Here is a 22940-nt window from a genome sequence, read left to right as displayed (position 1 = left end):
TAAAATAATATTTTTTTATTAATTAGGCTATTAGATTAAAAATATTTGTTTCGAGCGTAAAATTAACATATAAAATATTAGCTACACGTTTAAATAGGACAATTATATTAAAAATCTTGACCTGTAAGTATGATGATCTCTAATTCTGGGTGAATTCATATCGCGGTTTTGTTTAAGTCATGGGCCAGCAACCTGCGGCTCTTTTGACGTCAAGATGCGGCTCTCCAGTTCCATGCGAAAATATTAATAATTATTTTATTTTCAAAACTCATAAAAAAGATTATACTGCAAAACAAACTTTAAACAGGATAAAAACACTCAACAGAGAACAGTGAGAATAAGTGGAGTAGATAGTATACGAACAGCTGACATTTTTGAAAAGTGGCAACACTGTTCTGTTTGTTTAGTTGTTGGTGCATATGAATGGTATTATATGAATAAATATTATTTCATATTTAAAGCTATTATTTTAAAGCAAAAATCAAATGTATATACCTAATCCTAATCAAATACCATAATATTGAAATAAAAATGTTAGTGGCTCTTTAAAAACTGGGAAATTTTGTAAATTGTAACTTTTGGCTCTTCCGTCTCAAAAGGTTGCCGACCCCTGGTTTAAGTCGATCGGTCCTTCAAACAAACTTTTATAAAACTTAAAATTTTCTAAATGTTAATGACAAAAAATTGAATTTTTGTAATAATAAACAATTCTTAAGCAACCCTATAATATTTGCTAAAAAAAATAATATGTCACTTTTTTGCAAAATGGTAGTGAATTTAATACCTTACAAATTCAAAGCTCCGTCAGATCAAGTCTTACAAAAAGTTTGCTTAATAAAAATCGTTTAGAAGCTAAACGTGCATCGAAATAAAATGTAAAAAAATAGGTTCTTGCTTTAAAACAAGTCCGTTCAATTTTTATATTAAATTGATCGGACCCCCGAACAAGCTTTTATGAGACTCGTAATATTCGCTAAAAATATAAAATATGTCATAAAAATAGTTTTTTGCTTCAAAACAAGCCGAGTATTAAATAACAGTTTCACTTGAGGGTGATTTATTAAGGTGTGAACAATATCTTACTTATGCATTTATTGAAAGGTTTTTTTTCATACATACTTATAGGCTCTATGTTTTTATTAAAAAAAAAATCTATTGGTTAGAATTGATTCAAAATAATTTGATAGAACTGGTAAAACAGATATATGGCGATAATCGTTAGTGATCCTTTTATCGTCATCTTTGTATAAAGGAGTTAATTTGGCCATTTTTTGGCAATCGGGGAATATTTCCTTTTTCAAACATTTATTGCGATATACAATTATTATATGAATGCTTAATGTGTTTACCGGTGAATCTGGTGTATTTTTGTGTTAATTAATAAATAATGACAGTAAAAGTGTCGCCATAAATAAAAAGTGCAAACACTAGGTTATATTAATTTACGATCTGATTATGTTTGCTAGGATATAAATCAACGTTGTTTCGCTCAGTTTGTTTGTCAAACGTTATAAATTAGCGAACGTACGGGCTATTCGCGATGCTCTTATTTATTTACTTTGCTTAAGCGATGCTTAAAAAAAAGCATATCATCAAACGTTGACGAATTGTGGGAATGTTTGTAGTAATCCCATGTGACACCATCGTCTGGAAAGATGGGTACTGTCGTGTTTATTCTGTGTAAACATCGCGTGACATAAGTCGTTGAATCGCGGTAAAAATATATAATTGATAATTTATCTAGTGTAGCAACTAGTGCTATTTTGAAATATGACAAATGTAAGGTCAAGGGTAGAGGGCGGTCGAAAGTTAGTATTCCCCATACGGCGCCCGTACGCTCTGACGCGCGAACAATAATTATATTATCTGGTACAAACGCAATACTGCGGTTTTTAGCTTCATATATAATATAACAATATTTTATGAGAGCATCAACGCTTTATCCATCCCTCAGACTCATGGTAATATAGGTTTTATTTTGTACTGCAAAGAATTAGTCACCGGTTTGTGATTTGTTATTCTTCACGTGATTTCTGCGAATATTTGTTTATCTGCTGACTATTGAGACTGTAGTTAGCGAACGTAAGACCTTCCCCTTCTTTTCTCGCTCTCTATTTCATTAGCAGATATAAGCGGTTTCAATAGGAAAAATATATAACATTTCGTTGTGCGTCATACATATTTGTGTATTTTATTTAAATTAAAATATAGTTAAAATATCAAGTTAAAATTGTTATCTTGAAAATTGCATATTTAATTATAGCTTAGTATTGACAGGTTTTCCCAATACGTCAAAATATTACAAGTGTGCACGAAATGTTTGATAAAATAAAAAAATATATAGTGGTGTATGCATAAAAGAAATGTGCATCGTCTACCGCAGGCCTGGTCAAATGGCGGCTCGCGGGCCGGATCCGGCCCGCACCAAAATTAAATAAAATATATACGTATATTAAAAAAAAACATTTCAAGCTGGTTTTGTAATCACGTCTTGCCAAAGTATTACTTATGTACGTCATAAAAGAGTGGCAACAAGATAGCATTTACAAATTGAATGACTATTTAGAAAAGTTTTGAATTTTTACGACCCAGCATCTAGGTAGGTACTGAAGAAACAATACAATATTTTCGCCGGCAAACCGACAAACATGTGTTTCGTTGTTAATCAGTTAGTTTGACAATTTTATCATCAAGTTAATATGTATTAATAAAAGATTTTTAGAAGATCAAATCTTCTAAGAAGAATTGCTTTTTTAGTTAATAGTGTAATAACAATTCAAAATATTTACATCATAGTGAAAAAATATGCTCATTTTACAATATAATTAATTGGACACAGATAGCTTTGCTAATTTAAAAAAAAAACATATGCAAATATTTGCATCCTCGTCAAATTATTATATTTTTAGAGTTCATAATTATGTTTTAGAAGCCATGAGCGAGCAATAAGATAACTACGCAAAAATGGAACCTAATTTCTCCAGCTAAATAACCGAATACATCACAATCATTGAAAGTGAAAGATAGTACCCCAAAGATCAATAGATAAAAAGATACGTTTTATTAGCATTTATATGGTTTGATCGACATTAACCTCAATCTTCATACGTACTAAGTATAATATATATTACATGTTCACGTTTAAAACGAACCTGGTTTATTTGCAATTCGAGTAATTATATTCAGTCAAATCTAACGAATATCTGCATTAAATCGGAAGCAATGATAATGTTTATGTATTGTAAAAGAAAAAACTCACTTTTTGGCCTCGGAATTCAACATTTGATTATGTATATAGTTGAATCAATTAATTCTTCTAATCTTCACACACATTATTTATACATTTCATTTTCATAGTTATAACACACCTAGTTAATTTGCAATCCGAATATATTTATTTTTAGTCAAATCTAACAATGCACATGAGAAAATATTGAAAATTATTGACGCGTAGCAAAATTATTGATAGCTGTTGCCACGTTACTGTCGACCATTTTGTTTAATATTTAAATGCTTAATTTTCATTGGTCGACAACAAAAGAATTCATTACCGGCGGCTCGAAAATTATTCGGAGCAAATTCAATTTTTATTTTTATTATTATAATTAAATATATTTCCTTTGTTTACGTGTATTATTATACAACGTTCAAACAGAGCGATACGATTTACAGATTAGAAAATTAAATGTATTATAGAATGTTTCATTTTAAAATGGGCGCGTCCGGAAGCGACGGCTTCGAACAATTATCTAATAAATGGCGATCATTTAATATTAAATGGTGATCATTTTGTTTTAATTATTTATGTTGTAGCGCATGTGGTTTTTGAGCGCTATTTAATTAAACGACCTTTTTGGAGAGGTGGCGGGGACGCGGGGTGTTAGACCGTAGTCAAAGCGAGAGAGAGGGGAAGAATGTATATATTACCAGTTGTTGATAAACCACCCGCTTCAAGTTGAGCGGTGGTGTGGCAACACTGAGAACTGTCAGAACGCCGCCACAATGTGTTTAATTATTTTAATAATTGATCACTTTTTTATTTTTTAACTGGTCATATATGGAAATATATAAATATATTTTTTAATTTGTTTAGAATTGTCGTGGTTCCGTTTTTCGCTGTTCACAGTTCTGATTCGACATGTTCTGTTTTTTCATCTTGTGTTTTATCATGTTCTGTTTATTCATGGAATCATACGTTCATATATGTAAATATCATTTTTTCAATTGCGTTTTTATGGGGTGGACAAACCAAAACCTTATACCAGGGGTCAAAGGTTTGCAATACCGGTAATAACGGTATTAGGGCGAAATTTTTAAGTCCGTACATTTTATTTATTGATAACGATATCTCCATGGCTTATAAGAGGATGCCCATATTGCTTAAAAGCAGTAGCGGAAAATAAAATGCCTATTATAATTATAATAATATTATGCAATAGCTACGTATTTTTAACATGTATGGCTCCTGAAGCTAAGAAAAAGGGATGCAATTACGACTTTTTAAAACACTATAGTCTGCAGTTAAAAATTGTTAAGTATCGATAAATTGTCTATACTTAAAAAAATCAATGAATTGTAACGAAAAGGCAATGGATATTTATGCACCAAGACCCAAAAACACCAAAACGGTCAGCACCGAATATCTCACCGAGTAGCACATTCCAGAGTTTACCCATTGTTGCCGGACTTACGACATCGCGAACGAATTCCGCCTACTTTAAACAAATATAATCGAATCATCTGCATTGATCAGTGGATCGAAGACTGGAAGGTACATGGTATGTAAGGCAAAACGCTGTCATACTTAATCACTTCCAAACTACCACTTTGCTTTTGACTAGAAGTATACGAGAGTTAAGTTGAGCTACGCCGAATCGAACGACGTGACCATATATAGCAGTGAGATTAAAGAGGTAAGTCTACGAAATGAAGGACATCTTAAGATTTTATTAATATAATTTAAATAAAATATACACATTTACTAAACAAATAAATACATTGTTTAAAAACATTTCACACTTTCATTGTATGTGATCTTTGGTCACATAAACTATCTATTGCTCACACGCAAGATTCTCAGTTGTATGTATTATTTTTCGTAAATACATATGACAATAATAACACATACGATAAAATTCATAACTATACCATATATTTAAATAAATAAAATAAATAAATAATTAAAAATCACAAATTAAAATTAAAGTGCATATTAAAATCTATTGGTAAAAAATAACTATAATATTCCAAACGATACAATTATTAAAATGGATGAATAAATTAAAATGAAGTGATATGTCGTGATACATTAAAAAAATACTATATTTGTTTCGTTCTCAAGACGGCGGCCTTTCACTTTTTGGTATCGCCAGACAAAACAGTCCGCTCGCTGAAAAATAAAAATAAAAGCATATTTAAGTCAAGCGTTTAGTTCTATACTGCTGGTCGTAGTCAGCAGCAGAGTATGCGACTCACTTCATATCCAAACCCAATCACTACAAACGGTTTGAGATAGCATAGAAAAATTGAAAGCACTAGTTTTAATCTTAAATTTGTATGTGGATGATACTGAAACTGCCTGGCACTCTAATTTTGGCGACTGGAACTTTTTAGTGTTCTCTGGCAATCGGTACGCGCAGCGTACCGACGTAAAACCCCGATTGGGTAAGGATTGCAGTTGCTCACGAGCCGAAACTCCCGAGCCTGATGCATCTGCGGAGTGATAACGAATTGCCATAGGACAGACAAAAGTTCCAATTGCCAAATTTAGAATTCCAGACAGTTCCAATACTATTCGCATTTAAAGTTAACATTCAAACTAATGTTTTGAAGTTTTCCAACTAGTGAATGAGTTTTGGAACAATAAGTCCTAGATTTCCATACTAAAAATTGCCATTCCAGTCATGGAACGTCGCTACTTACTTATGAGCAGCGTTCCAAACGTGTATATCGGAATGACACAATTGAAGTCGATCAGAGCTCCGAACACCACGTTGCCGACGATGGCACCTATCCTACCGCAAGTCACCGTCAGCGACATGGCCGTGGCGCCCAAGTTGGGCGGAAAGATCTCCACTATTACGCAAAACAGCACAGCCTCTGTGCAGCTGATGATGGATTCGAATATGCAGGACAGTATGAGATTTTGCTCGAAGCTGTGCACCCAGTTCAGTCCCACGGCAGCACAACCGGAAGTTATCAGCATGAACACTGTAAATGTTGAAAACCCTTTAGCAATTTTGTGCAATTGTGTGATTTGATAACTGCAAATATGACTCACCTAACAAAACCTTCTTTCCCAACTTGTTGATGGTGAGACCTACCGTTAGTGAAGTAGGCAAGCAGCTGAGTCCCACGATGAGCGTGTGGACGAACACGTCAGGGTTCACTGGCGAATCGCATTTGGAAAGCTAGCAAGCAACGTAAATTTAGATATCTGCGGAATCGAGAGAGGGCTCAGAAAACCTACCTCTTCATCTAAGCTGACTATCGACGTGACTTCACATACCCCTGCTGATGCATTAGGATACAGTTGCGCATATTGACCGTACCTCTCGAATAAATCCGGAAACCACATCATTAGAGTATAGTAGCTGCAAAGGCAGTTACGTTGTACTATTTATCATCGCAATTATAATTAATAGCACTGACCTAAACATCAATCCAAAGTCTACGAAGCACATGAGTAAAATATATTGGAGGTAAGGTGGTCTAAATAGTTGCTTCCCCAGATCGAACATCACTGAACCTTTGAGGCGCAGACGTGCACCAAAACTCGGTTTGGAGACTGGAGTTGTATTTTCTTGAGGACTGATTTCTGGCGGTGACGGAGGAGTGGTGGCTCCATCGCTGTTGCTTCTGCTCAATGATGTCACCTGATTTTCAGAGAACGCAACGATGAGCCGATGAAGATGTGTTGATTTTAAATTACACTCACTCGAAACGCATTCACGTTCTTGTTGGCAAAGTGTATGTTTTTTATGACGTCTAGGGCGCTCTCCTTCCTTCCGGCGACGAGCAGGAATCTAGGAGCTTCGGGTAGAAACGTCAGAGCTATGGCCGCTAACAAGGGCGGCGTCGCACAGAGGCAGACGAAGGCTCTCCACGGTGCTACAGGAGGACTCTCGCTTCCAAACCACCACCAAGGATTCGGTATGACACCCCAAGCCACGGCTGAAATCACAAACGCAACGTCGTCCCGAGAGCTTCTGGGAGTAATTCGTGGAACTAACCCGGTAGGAGGATGGTGCCCATGGTCCAGAACACCTCCAGCCTGCACAGCATTACATCTCTGTGCTTTATGCTGAGAAAGTCGCCGAAATAGGGAAACACCAAGCTGGTGGCACCGATGACGCCGAATCCGTTGAAAAACCTGCGGGGAAAGACGTCAACTACAAAAAAATATGCCAGTCTTGTTCGTTTTCACTTGGGTTTCTAAGACAGAACCAATTTTAGCAAATACTTGTTCAATGCGAAGATAAAATAATTGCTCAAACTATATAACAGGGATGGCTAAACATACTGCCACTATGAGCCACATACAATAATCTCAAAGACTGGATAGGCGCAATAATATTTTTTTTTAAATCAGAAACAATGATTTTTTAAAACAAAAACGATGCAGAGAAAAAATATTTCTTTGTTGCGTAATGGGTTCGGAAACAATATACCATCGGCAACAAAAAGCACTGTTTATCTACATTTAACTCGTCGCACAATTCCACCTTCAAATATGTCCATCAAGCAAATGTCACTTTCTATAGGTGTGGACATATTTCGTTGATCGAATAAACGAGTGCAACAATTGGTCGCAGCATGATCATGATTCGTCCGACAGCTTTCCAAACATATGATACTTAAGGCCGATCTCCAAATGGTAGACGGTCTGAGACAGCAGACGGCCAGAGGACATCGGCGAATAGCAAGAGGAAACACGCCAGTTTACGAGACATCAGAGAATCATCCACTAGACATCATCCCTTCGCCAGCTTCTTCATCAGTGCTCGGAAAAAAGTGATACTCGCCCACCATAGTTTGTTGTAATATATATGTAATATTATACAATAAAATTTGTTACAAGTTTCCGGCGTCTTTCTGGCTGCGAAGTTACACCCTTTGGGCGTAGAAATTTGGAATACATTATGGAATATTTCATTTGTTATTCAGTTTTTAAGATGTTTATAATATTTTAAGACTAAATTTGAGCCTTATTAATAAAGGTCGGACATGTTACTGAAAGATAAAAATAAGGATTTATGAATTTAACCTAGAGAATATAATCATGATATAATCAAAATATAATCAAAGATTAAAGAAGACACCCCGATAAGAAATCTATCCGAAGGTGTTTGTGTCAGTTGTTTGAAAATATGCATATTTTTTCGGAAGATTTAAAGTATTTGAATGATCAACATTTTTTTTGCTATTTTCTATTACTTTAACCGGCCGGCGGCTTTATCTTTGCTTTAGTGATGTAAGAACCCGCTACGATAAGAATAAATTACGCATGGGAATCGATAATCTAAAAATATTGTTATTGACAATTGTCTCTCATTTATTATTGACAGCCGAAAGGGCCATATACTTTTGGTTAAAACGGTTGAAAAAAAAGCGCTAATATCAAGATTTCAACGAAAAATTAAAGAAAAATTATATAATCGAAGAAACTAGACATTGATGTTACTAATTGAATATTTGCACAATCCAAAATCTTTCACCAATCAAAAAATAAATGACTACTTTAGTTATTCTTCAAAAGCAGAGATATGTAAAATGGGGAAAGAAATTTTTTTTTTATTTAGTTGAGTATAAAGAATAGCTTGTATTTATAGGGAGCAGGAAGCAGCAGAAAAGTATGAAAGCCACTATTCATACCACATTCTGACAATATCAGTACAAAATGGCACAACCGTTCTTAAACGACATTAACAGAGACAGAATAGATAGCTACCTGCAAGCGAGGAATAGGGGAAAACTGCTAGCAACGGAAGATATCACAGCAGCTGCAGAGTCTAGAATAAGCGCGCATAGAATAGCAGTGCGTCTACCTCTGGAGTCGGCTAGTGAACCCCAGATATAGGAACCAGTCACCATGCCTAGAAAAAAACACACCATAGAAATATGCTTCGAAACGATGCTAGCTATATCCTACCTATTAGAGGCGTCGCGTTCAGTTTCCCCTTGTCGCTGGAAGTGAGGTTGAAGTCGCATTCTGCAGAAGGCAAAACGAAACTCAGGGTGGTCGTAGACATGGCGCAAGTGGCATAGATGATGCCGCACACCACCAGAAGCCGAGCCTGGTACCTTCCATAGCCTGAGAGGAAAATTTCACATAAATCGCGAAAGTAGCAGACCTAAGAAGTAGAAGTAGAATATTTACCCGCATGCTGGATGGCCGTCTCAAAGTCAGCCCGCTCGAACTTGTCATCGTCTGCCAAACACCAAAAATAGACGACAATGAACGTGCACTTGATTATTACGACACTAGAATGCGCTGCACGAATCCACTCATCCTGGTGACGATCACGAGATTTTTTCTCGAGTAAATAAAGTAAAATTCTGCTTAAATATATCGAAGATATCGCGGAAATCGCATATGATCGTTGTGTCAAGTAAAGTGTATAATATTGGCGATATCAACCCTTCGCTTGTGTATTATTTTGAGTTTTAAAAGTGTGATTAATAGAGCTGTTAACAAATACACTTTAGAGCTATTTAATCACGGTTGTAGGCACGATGCTGTATGTGAAGTACTCATTTCATATATGACATTTTTAAACACTTCATCAATAATATATTGATTATCCTGCGATTGTGCATATGAGCAGTGAAAGCATGAGATCAAAAGTAGCTTTTCATCAATTAGAACTAGAGGACTTAGAGATTTAAATTAAAAGATGAAATAGATAATCGGCTTAATATCAGGATTGTTATTGAAAGAGTGAAGGTAAAGAATAAAAGTTATTGGTATGGTCGTGCCTAATCTGCAACACAGTCAATGAAACGATTCAGGGTTTCAATTTAGAACTCACCCATTTCTGTTGTGTCGTTCAAGGGTCGAAGTGTCTTCTCGCACTATGAACATGTGACATAAGAGTGAAGGTTTTGCACTCGACGCACATATTGTTCCAATATCACATGCGAACTGTTTTCTTGTATTGTTGTTCGCCGAAGATGAGTAGAAGGTAGACGGTAGGTACTGCAGAATCTGAATGTGCACAGAAACAAATGCACAAATCGACTGCCCTTCGATCGCCGACGCAATATGATTCTAATTTTGCCATTGGCGACGCGTTTACTTTGCCATCCAAATCAATGGCCAGCATTTTTACAAATCTTGGATATTAATAATAAATTCATATTTAAAAAAAAAATATTTTGGGTCGTGTAAAGAGATTTTTTCGATTCGAAATGAAAACTTCCCTCCTAGTTTTATAATGTTTATTTTATTTTTTATTTAAAATCTGACAATTTTAAATTGTCAGGTTTTTCCAATGCGTCATAAAAATTTAAATGAACTTTGGGTCAGAATAAAAATCAAATTCCGCTCAGAATTATATTATTCAGGATCAGAATAAACATCAAATTAGTTAGAATAAAAATAGCATACGGTCAGAATAAATATATAGGACGATCATGTGAATTAAAAAAAAATATGAAAACATAAATTTAAATGTGCAATAAATTATTTATTTTAGAAATATTTAATTCGCACTTAAGCTGTTAAACTAAACTAAATAAAAATAGCATTAGGTCAGAATAAAAATAAAGGAAGATCAGAATTATAATAATAAATGATCATATTTATATTATTCAGAGTCAAAAGAAATATTAATTCGTTAAAATAAAACGTAAATTAATAAAATATTATAAAGTTAATATGTATATAAATGAGCAAAAAAGATTTATTTTAGAAGTATCTTATCAAATATCTTGCACGCACAACAGGTTAACATGAATAACTTTCAACGAATCTGCACCGAATCTATTTATTTGTATGTAAGACGCGAAAGTATACAGAACGACAAAGGAAGCGGAAATAACGATAGAGCGGCGTCAGAGAGCACGCTTGGCGTGTTGTAATGACTTCTGACAATGCTGCGGGCCCAACCAAAGAAGTTGGCTCTAAAACACCTTAATAATGACCATGTTGACCAGCTGTTAACATAAAACTGACATTGAGGTTAAATAATATAGAGCATATAATATAAATACTGGCTATTCTTTATAAATACTGACTAAAGAACAATAAATATTAACTGAAAAAATTATTCTAACCATGTCAAAATAATTCTTACCATTTAATATTATATATGTAAATCTTGACCAGTCTAAGTTAGATAGTACAGTAGATAGTAGTATGAGTACAATGAAAAATAAACATATTTTTTAATGAGTCAGACACAGCATATAATTAAAAAGACGATCATAAATGTATGAAAGACTTTGTATCAGCTACTAAAAATATATGCTATAATAATTTGAAACGTTCGAAAAACGATGACGCTTGGCATTGTATTAGAATCGCACGCCGCGCAAAGAGTGGTCTGAGATGAACGGTTTTATTTATTTTGGCTCCACGCGCTTGCCGCGTGAAATTAATCTAAGAACGCGATGATTGAGATAAGAAACAAAATAATTAGTATTTCAATATTTGTGATTTGGGAAATTTTATCAATAGTTTATTTTTTTAATAAATAATATTTGTTTTTATTAATACAAATTTTTATTAATAAAAATCTCATTGTATTTATTTAGCTTATATTACTAGCTACAACTGTTTTTTTTAACATTAAACATGCATTATCACTAATAAAAAAATAAAGCAAATAAATCAGCCACGAGCCACTGATAATTCTGGCACGCAGTCAATGCATAGTCAAATTTGGAAGACGGCCACTCCCTGAGGTATTATTTTTACCATACTAAATATCCGAACGTTCATCAAATTTTATCGCGGGAGATCGATTACTTGAAAAGTAATTATGACGCAATTAACTTCGAGTATTGTCACAAATCCACCGAATCTTTGTACTACTCAGGTGCTAGCCCTGGTGGCTGCCAGTCGATCGGGTATACCAGTCTTCTATTCCTCCATTCTACTGTTGTTACGCAACATCTTTAATTTTGCAGAAAATGGCCAACGGAGGCATCTTCGCGTGCCTGTTGCTGTTCTGCGTCCTAGTCCAAAGCCATGTCCACTTCCAGAGGTCTCATCTGGAAGAACAGCACCCGAGGCAAGATTCTTCACAGCACCATGAAGAATGTGAGTCTTCAGAGATATAAGAGGGTAATCCGGATAATCTTCATCATCTCGATTGTATCGTAGGCGAAGGACAAAAAAATTGCTCTTCTTGTCCCGGAGGATCTTCGTGCGTGCCCAAAGTCCTATGCCCTGCGCTGACGAGACCGGAAGCCAAGATAGTCCAGTGCCACGTATCTCCCACCAGATCTGGAGTATGCTGCTCGACTGGACAGAATCATACGAGTTTGTACTATTGCTTGAAAAATTATTTCGGGTTTCAACCTTTTAAATCAAATATTTTTTTATCGGCTAATCTGTATTAATTGCATCGGCACATTTATTCCAAAAACGGATGAGGAAATATTTCATTCAACTTTTAAATGTATAGGAAATTTTGCGACGTGTGATCGTGCATTGTCGTGCACAAAAATTGAACCTTTTCCGTTGATTAATGCGGCGATTATACGTCGCAGTTATTGGCACATTTTGTTAGATTAATAATTCTTACTTTTATGTAAGTTCTAGAACATTTCCGAAATTTCTATATATTATACAAATAATTTTGAGTTAAATTGCGACCTATTAAGGTACAAGTCGGTTTTATCTCTGCCACCACTACGCTTGCACTTGTATACGAACACACATATAAGGAAAAAATTTGAGTCTTTACCGACCGACTGCTCATTTATTCGTCACGTGCTTTGTGTAATTTGTAATAATTTACACTTTTTTCTATTTTGAATTCAATTTGAAGCGATCTTAATAATACAACTGAATTCAGATTTAAATATTCCCTTTAAAATGAAACATTAATACGATAAACCATTATTTTATTAACAGCCGCCGAAGATCTTAAAGCGCGTTCTGCTGTTAAATTTGAGGAGAAATCTCTAGAAGATGCAAAGAGCAAGTCCAAACTGAAGATGAAAAAGTTGGCAGAGGCAGAACATGAAATAATCACGAACAACAAATACAACACTACAGTGTCCAGAGGAAAACCTTCATTCGGACATTTTCAGGTTGTTTTAATAACTCTTTACAATAAGATTTTTGCAACAAAAAAGTGCAAATGTAATACTTTTACAGTTGCAACGAAGCTTGGAAAGCGATAAAGCCATTACTCTCAACTCTTTGGCTTTCGAAAACTTATTTGCCATGCAAATGTTGAAGGAGAGGCAAAACATCGAACCAAATGATATATCTTTGGGGATGGCGAGAGCTTCTGTCAACGGTACATATACTTTTTTATACTTCGTTGGAACTTTGAGTTATATAATAATTTAAATTTGATTCCAGATGCTTCTTGTCCACCACAACCGACGTGCGACCCAACGTTCAGATATAGAACTATAGATGGCTCTTGCAATAATCCGTTTCATCCTACTTGGGGAGCTACAAGAACTGCTACTGAAAGACTATTGCCACCTAATTACGACGATGGTATTATTTCAGTATTCCTCTCCTTCGTGCAATTTGGACCGGTTGATCCATTGCATGCTTAATTGTTTCTCTTCACCTTTCTCTTTTACTTATTTCTTATAATGCAATGTTTTAAATTATTCGAAAGTTTCTTTAGTCGATATCTAACCCCTGAAAATCTGATCGACTCATGAGGTTGGTGATATTATTTTTCTGCAAGCATATTAGTGTCATAGTGACACACAAGCAACATAAACATTGATGAAATAAACTTTTAAGTGAAATATTTAAGTTGTAATTACAGTTCATAGAATACTTCATCCATTTTTCATTTAATTTTCGAATTGTTGTAAACTTGAGACTGTATTTTTAGATTTTATTTGGAGATTAAACATCAAACGTTAGACCAAATTGCTGTTCTTCTCCTTCTAAATATTCTTTAAATTCAGACACGATTTAACTTGCTTTTTATTATTGACATAAAGACTCATTCAACGCAGAAAGCAGATAGGGTATTTTATCGTCGAAGCTTCTACATTTTTTCAATTCCACAGGCATATGGTCCCCCAGAATGTCGGTGGCAGGCAAGCACCTTCCGTTGAAGTCGGCCCGCTTCGTGTCTAGTAGACTTCTTCCAGATCGTGATCGAAAACACCCCTACGCCAACTTGTTCGCCATGGAGTTTGGCCAGTTCATAACTCACGATGTTTCATCCAGTGTCACTTTAACGTTTCGTAAGTAGAACTGTCTCGCATTCCTCTTCGCTGCTTTCAACAAGTCCCTAAAGGAAATATGCATATAATTCCAGAAAACGGCAAAGCTATCTCCTGCTGTTCAGATGACGGTTCCTTCGAGCTTCCTGCTAATATGCAACATTTCGGCTGCTTCCCCATTGATACTAGCGGTGACGAATTCTACTCCCAATTTCGCCACACTTGCATGAACTTTGTCAGAACTCAGCTAGCACCAGATCACGATTGCGCAATGGGATATGCAAAACAGGCAAGTATATTAATTTAAAGCTTTCTTTTTCTGCATTGATTCAAAGCACTACTTCATACAAGTATTAAAACTGTACTGTAAACATCGTAATATTAATCCATCCGCGAGCTTTTAATAATCTTACGTTCACATAATCAATTTTTACTTCTCTTTGTTTGTATTGCTCTAAGAAAACATGCAACGCTCAATAGTGATCTAGATGGGTGAAATATAATAAAAATAACTAGAAATGCATTTTTATCTTATTTATACTTCAAGATATTAAGAACAAATATTCGAAAAAATCTGAACGAGACAAAAATAAAATTTAAAAGGCAAAAAGTTGAGCGTCTGATATTCGTACACTCGGTAGCTGCGGTACCTCGCGATAGTGAGAGACCGACATCTAGTATAATTGATTGCGTTAACACTTTAGATACCGTGTGCACAAATTTATGCGTTCCGTCATTTCAACTTTATATAATAAAAACATACGTTAAACTGCGAATTACCGTAACGTATTTATTTATCGCTTTAGTCACAGATGGTCCTAGAATAATATTAATTAAAATAGTTATCCTAAATTCCAGAAGCTCAAAACTCGGGTAAAAAAAATGATGTACTATGATTATATCCCATATATTTTATATTACCATCAAATTTTGAATCGCATAGCAATAAAATATTTATAAACACTTCACGGTCAATATACCTGGTATATTGACCGTGAAGTGTTTATAATCTTCCACAATTGTATTAAAACATCTTCTATTCATTATTATATAAGTATAATGTTTTCTATTCATTATTTCTCCGGTTATATATGCAAATATAATATATACCTATATGAGATACCTCAAAACAGTGAATGATCGACCACCGTACATGTACGGCGAAACCGCTCAAAGTGTTAGAGAGTCGATGCTCATGTAGATTTAATCCGGATCACTATATTAATAAGTCCAAGTAAGGAAAAATATTTAATTGAATTAAATTTTTGACTTCAGATGAACGGCGTTACCCACTTTTTGGATCTATCGCAGGTGTACGGGTCTGATCCGTCCACTTTGGAAAGCTTGAGAGAGTCCGTCGGTGGTCGCATGAAAATGTTCAACGATTTCGGAAGAGACCTGCTTCCGTTGAGCGAAGATAAAAACGACTGCATCACTATGGAGCAAGGATCTGCTTGTTTTAAATCCGGTACGTTTTTGTCTAACAAATTATATTCTCGTTTCTAAGTACAAATCTGTAAAACAATATTTTAAAAGTTTTAGCAGATTCGTAGCACATGGATTTTTTCAAGTATTCAAGCAGTTGTATAGAAGCATTTAAAATATAAATCGCACTTTTCTTTTTTTAAAAACCATAATTTAAATTTTTCGTGAAACTTTTAATTTAAAATAATTAGATATAAAGCGTATGGGTCATAGTTGTTTCGATAGTAGATTATCCTTATTCGACTTGTATCGTGTAGGCCCGCTCTATCCCTACCACGCACGTTGGTAGGCATAGGAAGATCAAGAGCGTACGTCTCAACGGCAGCCAGAAGCGGGAGATATTTAATTTTTTTCTGAAATCAGCATATGGTTTTACATTATCTTTGTGATAAAAAATGCAAAATTGCTTTACGTTGCAGGCGACGGACACGTCAACCAAATGTTAAGCTTGGTGGCAATTCACATGATCTTCACGAGGGAGCACAACAGAATAGCCGACACCTTATTTAAGATAAACCCCCATTGGCCAGACCAAGTTCTCTTCTTAGAAGCCAGAAGAATAGCCATAGCAGAATTCCAGCACATAATCTACAACGAATATCTTCCGTTGATCTTAGGTCAGTGTTCAGCAGAGCGGCGTTAGAGGCTAGAATTCACTTCTTGAAATATTTACAGGCGAAAAAACTATGGTCGAGTTCCAACTGAAGCCCAAACCGTTAGAACAGTATTCGTCAGATTACGACGGACACGCAAATCCTAGTTTAACAAACGAATTCGGCGTCGCAGCGTTTAGATTCGGACATTCTACAGTCGACGGCCATCTAGAGTGAGCATTGTCGATTTAGATCGATTGAGTTTGAAGAGCTTTCTGTTAAAATATGACCATAATAGAGTTCCAGATGCCGAAGGGTTGGATGAGAAGATCTCACTTCCAGAAGTAATGTTCCAACCGGCCAGAATGAGGGTCAAAGATTTCTACGATCGTTTGCTTATTGGCATGACTTCGCAGCCGATGCAAGAAACTGATCCTTCCGTCACCAAAATGGTACGGATGCTTCTTGCCCTTACAACATTTTTTTCTGAATGTGCGTTTAATATAGGTTTTTTTCAGTTGACCAAATACATGTTCCGAGGTGGAAGCCCCTTCGGATTGGATCTGGCTTCTATCAATATTCAGAGAGGTCGGGATCACGGATTGAGAGGCTACAATGATTACAGGCAGCTCGTCGGTTTGCCTAAGATTAAGCATTTCCAAGAGTTTGGAGACAAGGTATGTTTATTTTCAAATGACACGTCTCGAATCGATTCGTCGTTTCTTCATTATTAAAAGTGTAACTTCTCTACCTAGTAGCTCCATCGCAAGGATCATATTCTTCTTATTTTTCTTTCATCTTCAATCTTCGAAGTTGTCTGTTTCTCTTCGTGAAAAATAATCTTCTTAGGGCATTCATTATTGAACGATTTTCCATATTCTTGAGAAAGAGAGTGGTTCAAGCAGATGACTAAATACTCGTCAAAAACTCACGAAGTGGAATCTGAAGAATTCCCAAATGCTGAATAGATAGAGATTCAGTTTTAACAGCTACTTACAATATGTTATCAATATAAAAAGTCTCCACTACAGATTTTTTTCTATGAATAATTCAGCCTATTAGTTAGGATTTATATTTTTTTGGTGAATTTAGGTGGCAGAGCATTTATCACAAGTCTACGCCGACGTCGACGATATCGATCTGTGGATAGGAGGTCTTTTGGAAGCTCCGGAAGACGAAGCATTGGTCGGGTATACCTTTAGAGAGATTATAGCAGACCAGTTTTCGAGGTTCAAACGCGGGGATAGACATTTCTACGAGCACAGCCCATCATTCAATCCTGGACACTTTACACCAGGTTCGTTATTATCCTTAGATTAATATTGCTCATGAAGACTAAAGACAAGTATTCTATTTTTTATATTGTCGACAGCTCAACTGAGTGAAATCAAAAAGGTGACAATGGCGAGGTTAATATGCGACAATAGCGATCACATCGAACTCCAATACCAATCACCAAATGCCTTCATCAAAAGAGACGCACCAGGGTAAGCATAAAAATATTTTTGAGCTTCACGTTATAAAAATCAATAAAATCAATGCAAATATGCTAGATAAAAAATAGCTACATTTTTTTAATATAATATATTTTATTCCTTGTATATTTTTGTAAATATGAGAACCTAGCAACAAACACCCAAATTTAAAATGTTTTCAAACATATATTTATCTATACTATACTTGCGTTAACACAGTCAGTTCTAAAGCTACATATTTCATCATTATGCATAATTTAGAAAAAGATGAAAAGTTTGGGTATGATAATTTTTATGTATTGTAAAAAGAAAAACTCACTTTTCGGCCTCGGAGCCCGTTGACGGGAATTCCAAATTTGAATATTTCATTACGAAGATCTAGTTTAATCAATGTATTCTTATAATCCTTACGCACATTATGTATATATTTTATTTTCATAGTTATAACATACCTAGTTAATTTGCAATCCGATTATTTATATTCAGACGAATCGAACAACGCACATGAACAATTAATGAAAATTTTTGTCGCATAACAAAATTACTGATACTGTTGTCACGTTGATGGCGGCCATTTTGTTTTATATTTGAATGCTCATTTTTCATTGGTCGAAACAACAGAATGCATTACCGGTGTCTCGGAAAGCAACGGAGCAAATTCAATTTTTATTTTTATATATTTCCTTTGTTTACGTGTATTAATCTATACACCGTTCATACAAAGCGATATGATTTACAGAGTAGAAAATTGAGCATAGAATGTTTCATATTAAAATATGCGCGTCTGGAAGCGGAAGCAGCTTAGAACAATTATATATAAGATGATGGAATGGATAGCTCTCGAACTGACTGTGTTAACGCAAATACAGTATAAGCAGATTTCTTAATTTAATTTAAAAATGATGTAAAAAATGAGCATTCGTCAAGCTGGAGATTATATTATTATTATAAGTGCGTATTTTATTTTTAAGTATTAATAAATAAACACTTATGTGTTATATGTGTACACTCGCAATTGTCGTATTGATTATATGTATAATTTTATAGATAAAGCATTTTTTTAAACAGAAACCATCCAGTACACTGCCAGAGTCCGTCCATACCTTTCGTAGATATCACTACCTGGAAAGATTTCAAAATGTAATTTTATTAATTTATTAAAAAAATATATCTGTTTTTAATAAAAAATTATCAAAATGCTGCTTGTTTCATTAAACACAACGTAATAAAAGTTTAATATTCTATAGTCATAACCAAAAGACGCGTATTTTAATATCGTACTATACTGTTATTTGCGGAAGAGCGCGGTTATGCATGTTGCTCCTGAGACTCACCAAGCGGAAGTGCTGGCTGACGATATAATCCTCTGGAACTAATAAGTCAGATTAAAAAAACACTAAATTAATAGACTAAATACATCAATAATTTTATATATGTAAGATTATCGAAGAATGTTATTATTTATTTTATTATTATTAAATCTTTCGTTGTAACTTGATAGGCATAAGCCCAATGTGTTACAACTGAGGGTATTCATTGTGTATATAAGACAATGAATATCTACAAGTAAGTAATAACCACCAAAATGAAAGTCTGGGAATTGTTGACATCTATAATAACTAGCTGTCGGTACCTCACTATCGTGAGGTACCGATAGCTAGCGAGTGTGCGAATACCGGACCCTCAACTTTTTGGGTTTTAAATATAATTTTTGCTTCGTTCTGATTTTTTTAAATATTTTTTAAAATTTAATGGTTCAAATTGGACATTACTATTTAGAATTTTCAATGATAGACAAAATAGTTCAATCTATAAAAAACTACTTGAAATTTTCAATTCATTTGAAAATAGGTTTACAACTTGACTAAATATTTCTAGAAGAAAACATTTTATATTATTTATTAGATTTACAACGTTAGATTTTATCATTATATTGAAACTTAGATATTTAATGATAAATCTAAATATTGTATATCATTTATGAATAGGTTTAAAACTTTTATTATATAAAAATAAATTTTAAATTGTACTATGAAATTTCAATACAGCGAAACTCACGGAACCAATGAATACATTTTGGTGTACTGAAAATTCGTTATATTGAATGTAAGGAAGATGATATATTTTTATTTTATTTTTAATTACTATATTACTACAGCATCAAAATAACCTCTTATAAGGTTGACAGATCGTTTTTTTCCTTGTTTAAGGAAAATGTATGAAACACAATAAAATTTGTGAAAAAAATGTTTTATAAAAAAGTTTGAGGGTCAACGAAACACCTGTAATGTCGCTTTTGAACACATCTGGCACACCCCAAGTCAATGATGAACTGAATTCTTAGAAATATTTTGTCAAGTTATAACGTCATTCTTAAATTCGGAGCAAAATATTTTGTTATACTGAGATTAGTCTTCATTACAATGAAAACATTTTGTATGACAGTTTTTCGGGGACAAATTAAAGATTCGTTTAACTGGGAATTTCGTTATTTTGGTATTCGGTACAAAAAAATATCATTGTATTATTTTTTAAAATAGGTTTGTAACTTTACTAAATATTAATAAAACAAAAAATATCAAAATGTTTTCAACATAAAAAATAATATTAAAACGTAACATTTTGTATCATTTAAAAGTAGGTTTACAGTTTAATAAATAATAATAATAAATAGCATCGGTAACACATCCGCTCAAAAATATTACTGATATGAAAAAATATTTTGTTACACGTTACTAACGCAACAACACAATCGATCATATATAGTTAGTGCAATGTGAGTGATTATAAGTCATTGATTGTGTTTTAGCGTATTTTAGGTGTTTGAGTGTCAGTTTTAACGCTACATAACACAATTTTATCATAAATTTAAATTTTCGTAACAAAAAAGTTTTTTGGTGACACCATAAGTTACTTTATAATAAAAAAAAATATTTCTATGTTTTATGTGTAAATATAAAAGTCAGTTTTTAATTACATTTACTAATTAGAAAGAAACAATAAACTAAAAATATCAAGCATCTAATCTGTTACTTTAGACCAAAAGTGCGCTTTAAAAATATTAATAATTTTGAAACCTTTGTCTTTTTTGATCAAAAAATATTTTGATTTACATCTTTTTTAAAGTAAATGTTTTTCTGCGTAGCATTATATATTTTAATAATTAATGAGTGTAAAAAGTTTTCACTATATTTAAAATTAATAATAAACTAAAGATATTTAAAATCTATAATAAATTATTATTATTTAAAATCCATAATAAAATAAAAAAGATTTTTAATGTTTAAAAAAATATTTTGAATAAATCTTGAAATTTTATTCTGAAACTTTTAATTTAAAAAATATTTAAATTAGTGCTATACATTTTTGTGTAGTTTACTTTTAAAGGCGTCAGTAAGAGGGATTTTTGCAATACTGTGCGCTTAGTAGTTGGTTGGTAATGAATAGTACTTATTTTTAAACTTTGCCCCTTTTTGTTGAAAATATTTTTTAAAGCAAAGTCTTAAAAATTCTCTAAAAACTAAAACTTTAAATTGCCAACGTTCGCCAAAATTTTGGTACATATTTTTTCCGTATAGAGAAGCTAATACATATCCACATTATTTATATTATATTTTAAATCTATAAACTAAAAAAATATTTTAAAAAACATTTTTTTTAGTATTTGATGATTTTTATACATATTTTAATAAATGTTTTACAATTTAAATCGTTAAAATCAATTTCGCTCGTTAAAATCAATTTAGTTCGTTCTCAAGCGCGGGACTTCCCAAATTTGCTTTGACAGTTCTGTCACATCTGGCAAGCGCTCGCTGTGCCGGCTGCGTAATATGTTATAATCGCGGCACTTTTGTTAAAAAGTGACAATTGAAGATGATTCAAGTGATGGAGCATTTGAAATTATAGACAAAACTATAAATTGTGGGTGTGCCAGTAAGTGTTTAGTTATAAATGAATAATATAACACGGTTATTCTAACAAAATTACTATTGACTTTCCAGGATCTAATATTAAAAGACAAACAGCGGTGATTTGGCAATTAAAGGTATACATACCGAAGTTAATTAAACATATTACAATGCTAGTAATAATAAAAAATATATGACATATTGTGACAATTTTGTAGAAGATGAAAAGATGCCAATCTACATGTTTAATCCTCTACAGTACATCCATCAATTGTGTTCTTTGGTTGTCGTTTAAATTTAATTTATGGATTATATTAGTAGTAATAATGTGTTCAATGTTTACTCTTGATAGGAGTCTTATTGTTTTTTAATTATTTTTCAGAAGCAATGATGGAACAATTTGATGACCTAAATGGCTACAACGTAGAATTGGTATATATAAACAAAGAGTTAATCTTCTCATGTTGAAGTCACTGTCAGCAAGTATTATCTTTTTATAAAGAACATACTACATAAGTTTGATGTAACTGAATATCTTAAATTTGGCTATTCAGAAAGAGGAATGATGGCACAGAACAAAAATTGTACATATTTTGCCACATCGGAATTAAAAATAACCCACTCTTAGATATTTTGGCTATCGATTATGCAATCGATAGCCAAAATTTTACAATGATTATAAATATGTGATTGCATACCTATCCAGGTATGCAATCACATATTTATAATCATTGTAAAATGTCGTTTATTAGATAACATCCAAGAAAGTACACATTTATAAGCTGTCCGACAGCGCCGATTTGATCGACATTACCTTTCAATCCTCACATACTAAGAATATATTACACGTTCATGTTTAAAACATAACTGGTTAATTTAAAATTCTTAAAATCTAACGTATATATGTATTAAATCGGAAAGCAATGATAATGTTTATGTAAAATAAAAGTAAAACTCACTTTTCGACCTCGGAGCCCGGCGACGGGATTTCAAAATTTGAAGATTTCATTACAAAGATTGTTTATCTAATTTAATCAATGTATTCTTCTTATCCTCAACACATTATGTATATATTTAATTTTCATAGTTATAACACACCTAGT

The 22940-nt window shown here is 33.5% G+C and overlaps 2 protein-coding genes across 2 annotated transcripts; one reads left to right on the top strand and one right to left on the bottom strand.

The window, feature by feature from the left end:
• Positions 1-5273: 5273 nt before the first annotated feature.
• Positions 5274-10035, bottom strand: LOC148234706 (synaptic vesicle glycoprotein 2B-like). The gene is made up of 11 exons (XM_088185961.1): positions 10032-10035; positions 9380-9430; positions 9152-9313; positions 8951-9095; positions 7233-7372; positions 6938-7173; positions 6652-6875; positions 6470-6593; positions 6281-6410; positions 5923-6210; positions 5274-5389 (listed from the first exon to the last, which is right to left on the bottom strand). The coding sequence occupies exons 1-11, from the start codon at positions 10033-10035 to the stop codon at positions 5337-5339; spliced, it is 1557 nt and encodes a 518-aa protein (XP_088042087.1). The 3' UTR covers positions 5274-5336.
• A 1975-nt stretch (positions 10036-12010) lies between these two features.
• On the top strand, positions 12011-19073 carry Pxt (chorion peroxidase). Its single transcript, XM_088185960.1, has 16 exons — positions 12011-12072; positions 12133-12265; positions 12329-12487; positions 13085-13263; positions 13331-13475; positions 13541-13684; positions 14218-14397; positions 14472-14665; positions 15652-15844; positions 16281-16478; positions 16537-16687; positions 16753-16906; positions 16973-17131; positions 17547-17751; positions 17827-17941; positions 18998-19073. The coding sequence occupies exons 2-16, from the start codon at positions 12136-12138 to the stop codon at positions 19071-19073; spliced, it is 2382 nt and encodes a 793-aa protein (XP_088042086.1). The 5' UTR covers positions 12011-12072; positions 12133-12135.
• The last annotated feature ends 3867 nt before the right edge of the window (positions 19074-22940 follow it).

Source organism: Plectrocnemia conspersa, unplaced genomic scaffold (assembly GCF_051122295.1).
Source record: "Plectrocnemia conspersa isolate PC_06_02 unplaced genomic scaffold, ASM5112229v1 ptg000005l, whole genome shotgun sequence".
In the NCBI taxonomy this organism is placed as follows: domain Eukaryota; kingdom Metazoa; phylum Arthropoda; class Insecta; order Trichoptera; family Polycentropodidae; genus Plectrocnemia; species Plectrocnemia conspersa.
Note: the sequence above shows the minus strand (reverse complement) of the source record. Positions and strands in the feature narration are given on the sequence as shown.

Coding starts and splice junctions, on each gene's coding strand:
- LOC148234706 (XM_088185961.1), bottom strand. Junction 7,174..7,232: donor GGGCACCATCCTCCTACCGG/GTTAGTTCCACG, acceptor TTGTGATTTCAG/CCGTGGCTTGGGGTGTCATA. Junction 5,390..5,922: donor GTTTGGAACGCTGCTCATAA/GTAAGTAGCGAC, acceptor TTTATTTTTCAG/CGAGCGGACTGTTTTGTCTG.
- Pxt (XM_088185960.1), top strand. CDS start 12,136: ATGGCCAACGGAGGCATCTTCGCGTGCCTGTTGCTGTTCTGCGTCCTA. Junction 13,685..14,217: donor GCCACCTAATTACGACGATG/GTATTATTTCAG, acceptor TCAATTCCACAG/GCATATGGTCCCCCAGAATG. Junction 14,666..15,651: donor CAATGGGATATGCAAAACAG/GCAAGTATATTA, acceptor TTTTGACTTCAG/ATGAACGGCGTTACCCACTT.